The sequence below is a fragment of the Elaeis guineensis genome, chromosome 1 (assembly GCF_000442705.2).
Source record: "Elaeis guineensis isolate ETL-2024a chromosome 1, EG11, whole genome shotgun sequence".
In the NCBI taxonomy this organism is placed as follows: Eukaryota; Viridiplantae; Streptophyta; class Magnoliopsida; order Arecales; family Arecaceae; genus Elaeis; species Elaeis guineensis.
The window spans coordinates 6,726,549-6,743,581 of record NC_025993.2 but is presented as its reverse complement, the minus strand read 5'-3'; the positions used below and the strand labels follow the sequence as shown (position 1 = coordinate 6,743,581).

Here is a 17,033-nt window from a genome sequence, read left to right as displayed (position 1 = left end):
TACTCCATAATGAGATCCATCACTCTTCTCATTTTCTTATATTTTATTATTTTTAAAAAATATTATTTTATAATTTTTCAACTATCCTCTGTAATTTTTTCTCACCATCCGTCTTTCTTGCCATTCTAATTGCCCTCCTCCTTTGCCCATTTTTTCTCGGCTTAAGTTGCTTATCAAGCTTCAGGTTGTCAGAATCAAAACTGGAGGATGAGATGGTGGGATCTTGAGAAGGAGACGATTAAGATAGTGGAGAGAGAGATGACTATAACAATACCACTATCAAGGTGATGGAGGGATAGGGCTTGATTGGAGGCAATTGAAATGGCGAGGGGAGAGGTGGTCGTGGTAGTTAAAAGCAAAGAAAAAAAGTAGAGGATCAGATGCGGCTTGATCACATTGTTTGGAGATCGAGAAGGAGATAGTCGAGGTGGCAAGGGAGAGGCAACTGCAATGGCCAAAGGTGAAGGAGAAAAAATAGAGGGCCGGGCCGAGCTTGATTATCAATCGAAGATCAAGAAGGAGGTGGTGGAGGGAGAAGTAGCTATAGCGGTCAAAAGCAAAAATGAAGAAGCGGAGGTGGGGTGGGGCTTGTGGGGCTTGATCACTAGTTGGAGATCAAAAAGGAGGTGGTTAAGGTGGCAGGGGAGGGGCAAGCATTGATCAATGGCAGTTGAGATAGTGAGGGGACAGAAGGCTGCAGTAATGCAGGTAAAGGAGAAGAAGCAAAGAAGTACTAAAATACGCAGCTTCCATTAGCGGGAAGGTTAAAGCAATTTTAAAAATGCCCCTCAACGTTTAATTATTTGCAACACTAAGCTAACTTTTTATTTTCAGATTGCTTCTATAATTTAAATTATTTGTCGCACCAGCCACAAACATGGCCAATTAAAATTGATTGTGGGCGGGTAAATCTTGTATCGGATGATCAAAAAAAAAATCAATAATAAAAAGATTAAAATAGATTTTAGAGTACCATAGCAAAATTCAAAAGGAACATGTCTCTCTTTGATTGATTGCCGGTTCATGTTGGCCCCATCTTTTGACCTGAATGGGCCAGGATTTGGAAAATAATTTTAGAGTTAAGTCCGGCCCAAAGCTTAAAAAATATTTTCAGCCTAGGCTATGAAAGGCCTGTGGCCTGATCTTGTTGGTCTCATTGAATAGTGTGAACGTTGTTCATTGTAGTCACGCGTCATGGCAAACATCCGACGAGCTGGTGGGTGCGAGAGCAGGAACGAAATCTTCTGCGGTACTCAAAAAGTACCGTACAGTGCTGTGCATATATTGAGACGTCGATCAAAAAATAGATGGTTATGTGATGTTTATCTAAATTATTCAAATATCTCTAGGTTTTATCTTTTTTTTTTTTAGTATTTTAATGCGCGTGTGTAAGCGTGCGCGGCCACTCATTTTTTGATAGATATTTTTGAAACATGCATATTATACGTGCACGATCACTTATTTTTTGATGGATATTTTTGAAAAATATATAATATTCTATGATGCTTTTTAAGTATAGCAGAGAATCCATTCCCACGAGAGCAAGATCAAAACCACTGAATTCCCTGCTCCCTGTATGCCCCAAAGAATGGTTGCCACCAGCGCCATTCCCCATCGTGGGTCAAGACAACCATGCCAAAAGGTTGGCTCTAACCAGCCTCCGTGATGTGCCCGTTGCCAGCCCAGGGCTCCCAAACTACTGCTGAAAAAGCGAAGTACCTCGTTGAAAAAAAAATAAACGCTCAGTGGATTCAGGAGCCAAGCCTGGACGCACAGGGTCAGCAATTAATTGCAAGGCATTCAACCAAGGTTTGGTGGGCAAGCCGTTCCATAACAATTTCCACGCACTTCACCCGTGCAGCCACTTTCAACTTCCATTGTTGACCCTGATCGAAGCCTTGCGTCAAATATGGGTTTTGCTAGGATGCTTCAGGGCTTTTTTTTAACCTTTTTATCATTAATATTTTTATGACCGTCCAATTTAAGATGAATGATCTTAATTTATCTATCAGCAATTAATTTTAATCTATCATATGTATAGCTGATGTAGTAAATAATTAGAACTAGACACTTTTATATCAAAAAAAATGACAAGTCCCCGTGAGTTTTGGAATGGAGAACGACAACGTAGGTGGTCGTTGGGGGGCTGCGGTGCAAGGAACGTGGGGCATCCTTCATGGTAACGATGTAGGTGGGGCCCCATGATCCAGGTGGCTAGATCAGGAGATGGGGTCGGGGGGAGGACCAAGGTGCAGATGGTCTAGTCCATGACGGCCTCGAGGGTTCTTGTGATCCATGCACTGCCACCACCAACGGGAACAAAAGAGGGAGAAGAGGAGGGGGAGAGGCGTCCGAGGAGGAGGAGATCGTGGGGGGACGAGGAGGAGAGCCGTTCGAAGATTGTGGGCCATCATTGCTCGGAGATCGTGGGAGATCATCGCTTAAGGAGGAGGAGGACGGTGCAAGGAGGAGGAGAGGCAATCGACACAGGAGGTAGCGAGGGGACAGTGCAAAGAGAGAAGAGGAGGAGAGGCCGACGTAGGAAGTGGCGAGGGGACGATGCGAGAAGAGGGAGGAGGAGAGGGGACGAGATGAAGGGGCTGGTGGGAGGCGGCCAATGTAGCAGAGAGGAGGTGGAGAATATCAATGCGGCAAAGAAACGGCCAACATGGGGAGAAGTGGCAGCAAGGGGAGGAGGAGGTGGCTGACACAGAGGTATTCAACATAGAGATACAAGAGGAGGCGGTTGGCACGGAAAAAGCGGTGGCAAGGGGAGGGGGAGGCAGTCGATCTAGAAAAACGGTGACGGGACGGTGCGAGAGGGAGGAAGAGGAGAGGTGGCGAGGGGAGGGGGCCAATATAGAAGGCAGCTGATGTGGCGGAAAGGCAGCCGATGCAGAGAGGGAGAGGTGGCCAATGCGGAAAGAGATGGCAGCAACGGGAATATGCGAGGAGAGACAGGCAGGAGAGAGGGGGCTAATAAGGGAGGTGGCCAATGTGGTGGAGAGAGAGCTGATGTAGAGAGCGGTGGTGGCAAGATAAAAGGGGTTGTGGTGACCTTTGATTTGAATTTTCTTAAGTATCTTTGTTTAATAAAATATAATTAAAGAGCACCGAAACAAACTCCGTCGAATATACATAAACAGCCTTAGAGAGCTTGGAAACAGCAGACTTACCTTGCCAATAGTCATTTGTGTTGTGAAGTATAAGCCTGGGTATTTGTTGTACCAGAGCAAGTGTTAGACCCAAAAAGTAGCTGCACCGAATCAGTGTTCCATACGTTATTATGTATCCATATATATGTTATCGACAATATTTCACATAGGTTTCACAGAAATGTGGCAGTCAAACAGCCAAGGATCCTGATAGACGTGTAGATTCACCTGTAGCAATCATCACCTGTAAGCCATCATGCAAAACAGCACACCATGCCCAAGAAGCTTCGTTAGGCGAAAGGTTTTCCAAGGGATCAAGAGTTCCATACTTTCCCTGCACAAACTTTACCCGTAGGGAATCCTTACCTTACAAAACATCTACAACTTATGGCAAGCATCATTGAATGCCTGGTCCACCCAAGTGCCAAGACCATCCTTCTTAGGCCTGAATGCCGTGTCCTGACCAATATAGTGCCGACCAGGGGTTTGGGAATACCCTTTGCAAAAAAATTCCTACTTATCTTTGAAACTTGATCAAGCATGCCATCATTAACCCAGGTGGCAGCAAGCTAATAATTTGGAATCAAGTTATATAAAATTGACATAACAAATGAAAGGTGCAACACTGTTATTGCAGGCATCTTAGACAAGCAGAAATGACATTGGTGAGTTATCTACAGACACCATGCATGCCTCTTCTTCCGAGGATGAGCACCTCCTAATTCAAGCAGACTAGCCAGAAAAGCACTCAAAACTAAGAAAAGAATGATGTGAGATTTTAAAAAAAAAGCTGCTTGAGTGCTGAACAAAATTCCATCCAATTGGATGTAAAATGATTGACTTTAATAGCTAAATTACAGCATCCTGCATTTCAATATATTTGAGTACAGCCACCTTATGCTACTCAGCTGAACAGTTCAATCTAAAACCTACTAATATCCTCTGAAAGAAAAACTGCAGTTGCTTATTAATAAATTAGTCAGTTAACAAAGCACAGTGTCTTCCGGATCATAAGCCATGCAACCAGAAGGCAGCCTGTGCTCTCAAAAGATTACCAAACAAATTAATGGTTTCTCTACTTAACCATTCTAACTGGCAATGCAATGCTTCCCAAATCGGTGGCCATCTGATTCAGGATTCAAGAACCTGATGGGTATTTACAAAGCCCACCATTTGGACAAGAGTCTTCTGGTTTCTACAGTGCCCTCCGATTGTTTCCTCAACTTATAAATGAAGTCAGAGCAATTACTGGGGTCTTTCTGAACTTACTGTTCACTCTGCTCACAGGCGATAACCGTGGAGAGTCATTTTTTTATCACGGTAAAATCCACTTTCTTGCCTCCAAACCAAAAGGAAACACTTGAGAATCCCGGTAAATTCAACAAAACTGGTGGCACAGAGCTTACGTACCTGCACTGCCATCTGGTATTCTGACTTGCTCATAACCTTTCAGCGTCTCAAAAGTAAAATTCCCTAATGCTTCAAATATTGGAATTAAACCTGTCCTCAAATTGCTGGCAGCCACCTCTTGGACCTGTTTTATTGTTTCTTCATGCTTGGCTCTCTCTTCATCTAATCTTTTTCTCATTTCATCTAAAGCCATCATACGGTCATCATGAAAAGCTCCATCATTGTTGGAGACAGAGATAGCTGTCCTATCCAATATATCGAGATGCCCATGCATCCCACTTTCCTTCTGCAGTGACCTGAGCCGTCTGGTGAAATCTTTGGACAGATACTCAGCCTTCAGTTTCTGGCGCTCCTCCTCATCTTGTCTCTCCCATAACCCATGAACACTCACAGCAAAGCTTTGCATTGCTTTTATCACTTCAGCTTCTGATATTCGTTCAATCATATGGTACCAATCATTTGACATGATGAAAGCAGCAGGAGCACCAATTCTGGTTGGGGAGAATGGTACAACACCATCAGGTGTTTCTTCCTTTTCCTGAAGAAGCCATTTCATTAACCATCCATTCAAGGCTTCAATATAAGATTTTTGGATGCGGACCCACTTGCCAAAACATGAGCACCAGTTCAGGAGCTCCAGCTCCAATTCTATGGTCACCTTTGCAGCCGAATTTCTTTGGGTCCCAGTTTTCACTATCAGACTTTGGCTTTTGCTTTCAACTATTGCCTGGAACTGCCTGCGATGACAATCAAGAATGGATTTCCACATTCTTATCAATCTGCACATGTAACAAAGTTCCATTAGCATGTGGAGAGACATTCATATACTTCTTTGTACAACCAACAGAAGTAACTGTATGGCTGGGTACAATCAGAGCCTGCATGTCTACTTTATGTCCAAGCATATTGTGAATTACATGTGCACGTGTTTCTCTATTTATGAGAATCACCGGACACATCCAAAAATACAGATTATCAGAGTCCAAAAATGTTGGAACATAATTCAAACTGGTGACAAGTCTTACATCTAAAGCATGCAAAACTTGAAAACCGTTGCTTTTCAATATGGTCACAGAAGTTTGAGCCACACCACACTCCAATTTTAGAATATATTTCAACTCACACTCATATTTGCTAGCTAATAGTTTATCTTCCATATTTTATTTCTACCATATGAAGAACAAGCCCTTGCTCTGTCCATCTAGGATCATCAACTAATTGAATCTTATCCACAACCTATTCCTATCAAAAGGTGCATCCTCAGTCAACAATAGATGCTTTAAATTTTTCCTGACAATTTGTATTTTCCAAGGCATATCCCTCCCCTTTCCTACCATCTTACAAAGTCCAAGCCCATTAGAATGGCCTCCTCTGGAATTAGTTTCACAAGGTCACACCATCTAAGTAGGCTCGCACCATCTAAGTAGGTTCCATCTCCTTTATCAGTACAACTCCTAAGCTCCAAATATTATTATGCTGTCTTGAATGTTAGATCCTCCAGATCGCTAGCTAAAATCATCTATAGCATCTTGGTCCCAAAAAAAAGAAACCTAAACCCTACTGGCATGCAGAGACTACTCAAAGCATGTCTGCAATTTATCCACCCATATTGTTCTGTATTCAATGTGTCTGCATTTTTCAGTTCTTCCAATGCAACAAATAGGTTTCATGCCAGCCCGTGCCAGCCAGAAGGTTTTAAACAGCTGGCACTTCCATAGTCCTGACAAAAAATTGTCCATTGAAAGACTGTGAAAGACAAAATTCTACAATTTTCAATAGTCTAAACAAAATTAATTCTTATCATATGATACAGTACACTTAATGTGTAATAAAAGGAAAAATTATTTATTATCCTCTATCTCTAGTTATGTGTCGTACTTATAAGATTTGTCAACTCAACATGTTTGTATCTTGTCATATTCATATCCCAGAATTAGATCCATGTATTATAATTGCTTGATATTTTCCTTTTAGGGTAGTGTTTGCTTTGAAATATCCTTCTGCTCCCACAGGCATTCCATGACACTTTCAATGCCCACTAAGATATTGCTGCCATTAAATCACATGGGAGATCCCTCCGGGACCTTAATCCTTGCTTGCTAATTCTCTCCATAACCCTCTAGCCAAAAGCTTATTTGCTTTAATCTCTCTCCCAATTAAAAAACTACAGAAAAAACATAGGTCACTTAATTTGTTCAAATCTTTCCTATTTTCAATGCTTGTTTGGTTGCCAAGATGATACGCTGACAACAATTATACAGTTTTCATTTCTTTTTCATATTTATTTAGTTATAACTACATTTGTTTCTTTGTCTTCTTGGTTGAAAGCATTATTAAAGCATGATTACTTCATGAATTTGACATTTCTTCTCTTATTTATACAATGGCTTTATAACATTTGTCTGAATTGAAGATTATTTGCTTCTATTATGATCATAATGTTTGTCATTAACTCATTATTATCTAGATAAATATTGATTTGCATTTTGATTATTGGCTTAATCATCAGGCAAACGGACCAAGCCCCTTTAATACTTTATCATAGCAAACCAATAAGTATTATCATTAGAATTTGATAGCTTTATTATACCCTTGTTGCAAATATGGTAATTTGTTTTGGTGCAAAAAAGGGGGTTGAAACCCTGGTGGTACAAAGCAAAGTTAGAACCAACCTCTATCAAAAGATACATCTCTTGCATCACATTGAACTAGATACATTAGAGAAGCTAGGAATCTCAAGACTAAATGCAACAACATTCATGTGAGGAAGAAACATTGGTGAACTAATTGGTAGGGTTGCTACCCTCCCTGAGGGTATGTGAATTCTGAACTTAGGGAATGAATCCAAGATCCATAAGGAGTTATGCAGAATTGCAGATGTTGATGTGTTGCATCGAACTCGGAAGGCTTGCTAAACTAGGTGATGATGGTTGCTGTCATGCTCTACCCAGATCTGGTTGACACCAGGAATGGAGGAAGCCGATCAAATCCCTTACTATGCAGCATGGAGCTCAACCATAGGTAGTATTTTGCATATCAGGCCCAAAAAAATGGATTCGGCACCACATCTGTCATTCATGTGGATAGAGCCATCAAAACTTAATTTGATTCATCCAAGTGAGGGGTGGACCAATGAACAAGGTGTGTCCATGTATAGGGAAAAAAGGGTGTATCCCATGAGGCTTGTGGTGAGAGGGAGAAAGTGGGTCACTCAAAATATCAGATGGAGGATCAACAATCCTTGAGCAACAAAACTTAGCGATGGGCCAAACTGCAGTAAGAGCAATTGAGTATGAGCTGATGTTTTGCCCTACAGTACCTCATCATTTCAAGTAAGCCAAAGAGCTTGAAGGATGTACAACACGATTTTCTGGAATTTGATGATGGCAGGGCCGTTGCAATTTTTGAAGAGGGACCACGCTTCAATCCATGAAGTTACGGCTTTATCCAATCCCAGATTTCTCTTAGCAACATCCACACCTCATGTACTCTTATCAAAACATCAAAAGGTTTAATCTTTATCACAACATCAATATGCTAAATAAAGATATTTTCATAGAACGTACATTTTTTGAATTATATTGAATTCAACTTCTATCATCATATTGGAAATCCAATACCAATTTTGTGAGCGGGGCAAATATCATATATCTTCTCAACTAGGTTAGGACTTGACCTTGTAACTTAGCTCTCCCCCCATGTCAACTAAGTTAGGACTTGACCTTGTAACTTTGCTCTCCCCCCATGTCAAAATTAAAAATCTGGCACCACCCCTACCGGCACCTCATTCCATTGATTAAGGCCTGTTAGGGCAGGCCAACTGGATGTCAAGTGGGGCCATGATGCCCCTGGCTCAATGGAAACCCTTTGATATAAGATGGCAATGCTGTGACCCACCTATCACTGTTCCAGCTTTCTCACTTTCTTTAGTTACTCCCCAGCGTCACTCAATTTTTTTTAATCTCTATCAACTAAAACATAAGAAGGAATATCTCATACTCCATCAAAAAGGGCCAAATAGATATCCCACTCAGATTGGTGCGAAACAACTAAGTCTCCCATTTTAAGATGGTTGAGGTATTTTTATGGCCTATTTTATAGGGATTTAAAGTATTAGTTGACCAAAATAACCTAATCTTTCCATACCTCTAGGGATATGGATTAGAATGAACACATCCATGGGCCATTATAAGACTCGATAAACAACTCTCTCTCTCTCTCTCTCTCTCTCTCTCTCTCTCTCTCTGAGCTGCATCCTCTCATTATAGGATATCACAAAGATCAATGTTACCTTCCTCTTGTGATGTCCCTACGAAAAGATGGAAAATATCTTTTTTTTCCAAACAAAAAAGAATTAGGCAAGATGGTGAATCTTATTACTTGCTTCTTATTTATGACCTCATGGTACTGGTGTTAAGAATATTCGAATTTCCTATTTTTAAAAGAAGGAAATGCATCCCACGTCTTCTATGGTCGAATCCATCTTGACACAGTAGAACTGTAATCCACATAGTAGAATTTTTTTATTACGACTATTCAAAAATGAGTAATTACCAAAAAAAATTCATATCAATATGGAGTTATTTATGATACCTTTTAATCAAAGAGTAAAGAATCTAATTTCCATTCAAATAACAATAATCCATTAAGTAACAACTGCACTCTCCCACATGAAAATCCTAGCTCCACCCCCAAGGCACGTTACTTCATCATAAAGTCTCACATCCAAGACTTTCTCATGAGGGATTCTTCCCAATGCCGACCTCTCCTTTGCCTATAATTGAGAGTTCTGCAGCCTTCAAGAAACACATTGAGGATTTGTAAAGCAAATGGAGTGTGAAGGAAAAGCTCTCTTAAGGCCTTATCAACAAGGTTGATAAGAAGCTGCCAATGTTAAGAGGAGTGTTGGCGCATTCTTCAGGAGCAAGAAGAAGGTAGAGGCCAAAGGAGGAGGTAAGTCGACCATCCTTTGTTTCTGTCACTTTTTCTCTCAATGTCTCCTTACATCAATCACTTCTTTCCATTATATTTACTATCATGACATTAACAACAAATCATGAAATCCTTCCAATGCCAGTGTTAAATTGCACATATTGTACATGGAGGACAGCGTCCCGTGTTTTTGTTAAGTTTCATTCATAAAACTATAAGCCCTTTATACAATGATCGCACGATTGGCTGCATCAAACTATATCATCAACCTGCGACTATGATTGTCATGGCCCTGGTTAGACTGCACCTTATAAATCTATGAGAGCCGATGCTAGCTGCCCTCTGCTATCCCATGCAAGACAACCCAACATACATAACAAACATGGCTCATCAATGTGCAAAAAGTCTGAGTTGCCTGATTAAACTATTCTGCTTCAAGTTTCATTGCTCATGGGCAACAGGTGATTTCAAATTGCTGTTGCATTTGATCAAGCTGCAGTGACCGTTTTGTTCATACTAGATTTTGACATGTTCAATGCACATGAAAACATGAACAACGGTTCAGATAAGAGTCCCTCATATCATGAGAGTTGATTGATGGGATAATAGATACACCGGGCGAAGAGATAAGAACAGAGGCAGTGAAGCAAAATACTGGAGAGCAGAAGTATCCGGCCACCTTCCTTCACTTTATTTCTCCACACATCTCATCATTTGGTTGTGAAAATTCAACCTTATACATGTTTTTTCTCATGGATTATTAGGCCAACATGATGATTGTGCACCATCAAGCATGAGCAGCATACCTATTTTCTGGAAGTGGTGTTTGCTCGATGCCAATACTTCACAATGCAATTGCAATTTAAATCTTCAGTTCTTCTGTTTTGGACCTATTCTATAGGGACTTAACCATATCTCCTTCAGTCCATAAATCAAAAGGCTCATCCCAGCCCAAAATTCATATATATAAGGGATAGAGCACATAAACATGCTCCACTGCAGAGGATAGATAGGAGATCCATTTCTCTATCTGCAGGTTCAAGTCCTCTGTTCTCCTAGTAGGCTAGGACATGACTCGATGTTCACTTTCCAATGGGTTGGATTGCTTTCGGATTGGATGGGTAAGCGGGTGAATGCTAATAATTCATGTGGGAGGTGACATTTTCTCTGAAGGAGGTATGGGAATTGGCCAAGGCGACATGCTCCAAAAGAGTTGGGAGTGCCCTTGCTTGTTGGTACCCGCAGCTTGGGTGATGGAAATAGTCATCTTCATTAATGCTTTCCATCATGCAATGGTTTATCTGCACCTCTCTTATCTACTTACCCCTTCGATGAAACCAATTCTTCGATGGCCTTCCAACAATTCCGTTCCTCCTCCCACTGTCAGACGAGAAGTCAACCCTTGTGTGGGTGGGTTACCCAGTCCACCGTCTTTTGCAACTTCTTCGTTTAAGGGTCGTCTCCTTTGTTTCAATGAGTGAAGGGAAGTCAGGATTTATCTCGTGGGACAAAGATGTCTCGATTTCTTCATAGAACAACATGCCCCGTTGTCCCATCCCATCCCAACAGCAATCTCGATCATGCATCCTAATAAATATCCTCCATCTCTGTCCCCTTCTTTCCTTTCTTTCTTTCTTTTTTTATCTTTCTTTCCTTCTTCCTTTCTTTCCTTCTACCTTTCTTTCCTTTATTTTTTCTTTCTTTTTCTTCTCCCTTTCTTTTTATCATTTTTCTTCTTTCCTTTTATTTTTTCTTTTCATCTTTTCTTCCTTTCCTTCGTTCCTCTTTTTTCTTCTCTCCTTGCATGGATTATCAAAGTCCCGAATCCGTCTTGATCCCGTTTTCTCATACGATTGGATAGCCAAGATGCCCCCCATCCCATCGGGACGTAAAACTATGGACCCAATATTACTGACTCATGCATTGGCTACGATCTAGAACAAGAGGATATCTTGTTTATTTGGAAACTACTGAATGACCAATATCGACAGTCAATTGGAGTCCTCGCTATATATGGTCGGAAATTGATTGCAACCTAAGCCAACAAATTACTGACATGTTGCCTTGTTTGTTCGAGAAGCATAATTAATCAACGTTCAAGCATGAATCCTGAGAAACATGATTCTAGAATTATCTGATCTTCTTATAAAAAATCCTCTAATCCTAGTTTCTCACAAGTAGGGTTAATCGCCTGATGATGTTCTATCATTTTTTGGTGAGTCACAAAACCATCCTTGCTGGCATGGAATGATTCCGCCACAAAGGAGTTAGAAACCAATAGATCCATAAATCATCCTAGTTTTTAACTTGCATAATCAACTCTTCATTTTACCAAAACTCATTTCTAAATTTCTTTTCAGATGTTAAGCTGGTCCCTTGAATCCCAGCTCTTTTAATTTTCACCTCCATTTCTTTCATCCTGCAAATGTTTTGAAAAGAAAAAAAAAAAGGCTTCAACTCTAGTCCTTTGTCAGTAGCACTTAGTATAGTCACACATTCTCCACCTTTCCATCGCATGTTCTACACCATTCTGTTTAATGAGAAATATGGCATACCTATCACTTTTCTCCAATTGAACTGATTTCTTCAATTAACCAATTGCTACTTAAGTCTATTTTCAAAATTAAGGACAACATTATGGCTCACAATATGCAGAAACAAGCATTTATGTGGATCGAACAACATAATGACTAATGTGATATTGATGACAAAATGACCAGTTACCTTCTCTTTAAAGTGATGCCATTTTAATATTTGATTTTAGAACAGAAGCAGTAGTAGAAAGAGTATTTCATGAGAAAGTTAATTTTAAGATGCCCTGGTCTTTGACATGTGGTTCAGTAACCATCTAGCAATCCAAACATGCGAAAGATAATACATTTTAGGAATTTCATAATTTTTTGAGAAAAAAGGAATTTCATAATTTAGATGATCTAGAAGAGCATCTGCATCATTAAGAGTGCAGATCTGGTCTTGGCTTGCCCATCAAAAAACAAATCACACATATGTATAATATTCTACAGGATGATTAAACATCCAACAACCTAGATAACATAAAGTAACACGATGATATCAACATTTCAAAACATACAAGCCCCATGAGCTACCTACATTTTAATGCATCCAATGACTGAACGAGTTCAGGTATATCTATAATTGATAAAGGATGGCCATGCACATAGATGAATATACACTTATGGAAGAGTATCTTAGCTTTCTTACCCTTGGATTAATTCAATAAGCTGGGGCCGCAGTTCTTCATCTCTTAACTTGTGTATCCTGCTTGAGATGGTGTCCACAGATCTGATGGCAATGTTTATTCTCGTGAGCAATTTTCGTATTGAAGCCCGAGTAGAATCTATCTCATTGGATTCTGCACCACTAACATCCAAACCTCTCAGTCGCCTCCACTCCCTGTCATATATGATCCGCAATTTTTCTTCTTCCTGGAACAACCAACAAAGAATTTTTAATGAAAAATAATATAGGGCCACATAATTTTTCCTAATTTTCATTAAAAAGGAGATACAGAAAGCGATATTGCTCATCTTTCTTTTATTATATTTATGTAAGTCCTTGCTTCCAGCATAAACAGCTCTTCAGGTCCTAGATATCCAAATATGTTTGCATATACACAACAACACTTAAGCAGTAATAATGCATTTCATTGTTATTAGAAATTTTTTAGTTCACAGACATCACCAGGAATTAGCCCAAAGGCCTGAATAGAAAATGACATTGACATAGGCACAAATCAAAGGTTATAATCTCTTACCCAAAATGGAAATAAATCTTGTGTAAGATGCACAGTTTGGAGAAAGGAAAAGGTGAATAATATATTGTGACCATAAAAGAGAGGAGTTGTAAGGAACTTCAAGCCACTTGAACAAACTGAATCAAAATGTCAGCACATCCTACTCTCATTTGACAGACGGTAATAATTATTTTTCTGTCAGGGTTTCTTCAGACATGAAGCTGTATTTTACTTACAAAAAAAAAAAAGATATATTTCAAAGAGAGCTTATTAGCATAAATTTCTTGAAATTTCAATTATATGAACACTTAAACAACAATGTGATGTATTTGATATATTTAAGGTAGATAGAAAGTGAAGGTCAGCTATGGAAGGTGTAATTAGCATACACAAACAAGGCCAGTGGAAATTTGCCGACCTGTTTGGTTACCAACCAACATGAGTAAATTGCACAAGATTATGGTAAAAAAAAATTACTAGAGTATCATTAGTAGATGGAAAAAAAGTTTCATGCTTTCCTCTTGTTGCTCATCCAAAAGCTAGAACACATAAATCCTGCTTGAATGTTGAAATATCTATGGGAGCTCTCTCATGCTAATTTAAGACCTTCTTAAAAGGGAAAAGTCTTGAATGACTCACAATACTAGTAGCTCCTTATCTTTCAGAGAGAAGATCATACAAATTCTAATCACTTTCATTAAGAGCATAAAAGGAAATGCAATACAATGAAAGGAAGCAAAGAAGAGGAAGGGAGGAAAAAGAAGAGAAGAGGGCCAAGGGTCCAATTCACCATAAACAAAGTAAGAACCCAGTGGCAGTACAGAATTTACAGGGCCATTTAAACAAGGAAAAGTATTCTAACAATAAAAGGTTATCAAAACTAAGTATATAGTTTTCACAAAGTTAGATGATTGGTTCAAACAGTTTCATGTCCTTTTAGGTTGCATCTCCTGAATGTAAGGTAAACATTAAAGAAATCATAAATACGTCATGCAAAATGGCATATAAACATTAGTACTGATTAGCATACTACGAGATATACCTGGACTTCTTTCTGAAGTTTCTTCTCCCATATATACAGTTTGTCCAGTGTTGCTGAAAGCTTGTCGGGCTCAACATCAATATATTTCTCGGCAGCTGCGCGGCTAGATGTTGACCCTGGTGCAGCCATGGAATCCAAAATCCAAGAAAAGATCACTGCAACAAGGATAATAAGATTAACTACTTGTGCAATTGTTCACAATATTTAGCACAGAGGCATTTCTTTCCAACAGAGCACAGAGGGGAAACACATCACTTCTGAGTTTTTATTGGCATCAGAAATTCAGAATTTTGTTTCTGAAAAGCATTTCAGGAAGTTGTTTTCTTTTGTGTGTCTTTTAAAGGAATGGAAACAAATGTGAAAGATTGAAAAAAAATAGTACAAATGCCTGTTCATAAATGTAATGAGAAGCAATAAATTACAAGTTTAGGATGGTAATGTCACAACATGGCATATACAAAAGAAAAGTCATGTTCTCATAACATAATTAATTTTTCATGGCTATTCACCCCTTGGAATATTTCTCAAAATCATCAAACGAAAATTACATGACTGACTATAATTATGTCTACTCACCCATCGGAATATTTTTCATTGATGCCTTCATGTTCTCATGTCAGCAAGACTAGTAATATCAAAGAAGACTAACAACTAGCATATAAATCTTTTTAAATAAATTCTGTCATGGTTGAAGCCTTCAACCATGCTAGAATGTGACTTGGCAATAAGCATTTTATGGTAGCCATGGTATCTTTTCTACTAGAATTTAATGTCGTACCTAAGTTCCACACATTGAGGTCTAGTCTTAAGATTTGTCATAGCTACCAAATAGACAGCTGCAAACAGAGCCAGAAACAGAACAATATGAAATAATTTAATACCCACCACTTAGAATTCTACTCCTGGATCTGTAACGTAATTTGCCCACCTCAAGCATTTTCGAGACTTCTTCACCACTACTGGCTGCTGATTTAAATTGTTCCTTGATCTCCTTCACAGCTTCCACAACATCCCTGGTACCATGAGCATACACTGCACTCACTTTGCTCGGTCCACTGTCCTCAGTGACCAGTGATGTTTCCTCTTCAAAGCTTGCACCTTTGTTCCTCGGGTGTGCTTCCTCCCCACTGCCCTTCACTTCACTGACTTCAGAATTGCTCTGACTCTCCTTCACGCCGGAGACGATTGTATCTTCCTTCTCACCCACTTCTCGTTCCACTGCTGCAGCCTTCGAACTCCCTGCACCAGAATACATGTCTCCTGGACTTCCATCGACCTCCTTCCTCAATTCCACATCTTCATTCACAATCTCCTGCTCAGTCTCCTCCTCCAAATCAGGGATGCCTTCCCGCTCCCTCACCTCGCTTGAATTCGGACTGCTCGTCACCGAACCCATCCCATACTTCTCCTTCAAGAGTTCAGAGTAGAACTGCTCATAAGAATCAAAAGGATTAAAGAAATCCCAGGAGGATCCCCCAGGCGGCGGCGGCGGCGGCGGCGGCGGTCGCGGTGGTGGTGGCGGCGGCGGTGGAGTAGCAGGTCTCACTTCTTGATTCCAGTGAAAGGACTCATCTCCAACGGGAGCCATCGGCGGCGATCTGTACAAGGGGTTGCTATATCCGTACCCGTATCCCATATAGCCCGAATCCGACCATCCTGTATAAGGTTCCTGGTAGATTGTGGTCGGAATCGTGGCAGATGACTTCATATAGTAGTAATTAGGAATTGGATAGTTAGAGTAAGAAGGAGGGACAGCCGAGAAAGGAGGGATTTGATAGCTCGAGGAAGGAGGAACTGGATAGTTTGAGAAAGGAGGAGAGACGGCGTAGAAAGGAGGAGGAACGGTAGAAAATGGAGGAAAAGAAGAGAATGGTGGAGAAGGATTCGGATGACGAGATGACGAATTTCCTTTCCCTCCTCCTCCTGTTTCTAATCCTTCATTGCTTCTACTACTTTGTTGCGGAACTTCTTGAATGTCTTCATCCTCTTCTTCTGAAATCTCTTCGGAATCAGAATCGGAAGGGAAATGCAGGTGGCGGTCGGAGGAATGCGCGTGAGAGATCGTTCTCAAAGAAGACGACGACGAGGCACCGACATCACCGGCATTACCGCCACCATCGGATCTACGGGCACCAGATGTGTCCTTCCCCTTTCCATCAGAAGGGGGCAGAGTAATGACCGGGGAAGCCAGGGCCGGCGGCCCCGCCGCTGCCGCCTCCAGCTCCTCCTGGACGAAGCGGTGGAGGGCCTCGCCGACGCGGTCAAGGGCGCGGAAGTAGGCGGCGTGGGCGGTGGCGAGGGCGAAGCGGTGGTCGGCGGCCGCCCTGATCAGCTCCCTCCGCTCCCTGCACAGCGCCACTACTGGCGGCTCCTCCGCCTTCGAGCTCCGGCACCCCATCTTCCCCTCGCTAACAAAATCTCCATCCACAACCCATCGAACCCATTAATCTAAACAGAAGAGAACACAACACACACTAAGAAGAAGGATTGAGAGAGAGAGATGATGAGGTCACGAATGAAGGAATGAATGAAGAGTAGAGATTAGAAGAGAGGCGGTGGCGGCGACGGCGGCGGTGGCGGCGGTGGCGGTGGGGAGATGAGAATAGAGGGGGGTGGGTTGTGATTGGTTTTGTTTTCGGGCAGCGGCGGAGGGGGAGGCGGAGACCGGGAACTTTCACGCACAGACTGCGGCGCACGTGGCCGGGGCCTTGAAAGAAACAAAGGAAAAAAGAGCCGGGAA

General features: G+C 41.0%; 1 protein-coding gene across 1 annotated transcript; it reads right to left on the bottom strand.

Annotated features, from left to right (window-relative positions):
- Positions 1-3,949: 3,949 nt before the first annotated feature.
- On the bottom strand, positions 3,950-16,965 carry LOC105037440 (uncharacterized). Its single transcript, XM_010913105.4, has 4 exons — positions 15,179-16,965; positions 14,294-14,448; positions 12,720-12,943; positions 3,950-5,344 (listed from the first exon to the last, which is right to left on the bottom strand). The coding sequence occupies exons 1-4, from the start codon at positions 16,689-16,691 to the stop codon at positions 4,558-4,560; spliced, it is 2,679 nt and encodes an 892-aa protein (XP_010911407.1). The 5' UTR covers positions 16,692-16,965; the 3' UTR covers positions 3,950-4,557.
- Between the last annotated feature and the right edge of the window lie 68 nt (positions 16,966-17,033).

Bases quoted from the DNA above. Each gene is read 5' to 3' on its own strand.
- LOC105037440 (XM_010913105.4), bottom strand. From the start codon at position 16,691: ATGGGGTGCCGGAGCTCGAAGGCGGAGGAGCCGCCAGTAGTGGCGCTG. The intron at 14,449-15,178 runs GTGGGTATTAAA...TCCTTGTTGCAG, and splicing joins CAGGAGTAGAATTCTAAGTG to TGATCTTTTCTTGGATTTTG. The intron at 5,345-12,719 runs GTAAGAAAGCTA...TTACATGTGCAG, and splicing joins CTTATTGAATTAATCCAAGG to ATTGATAAGAATGTGGAAAT.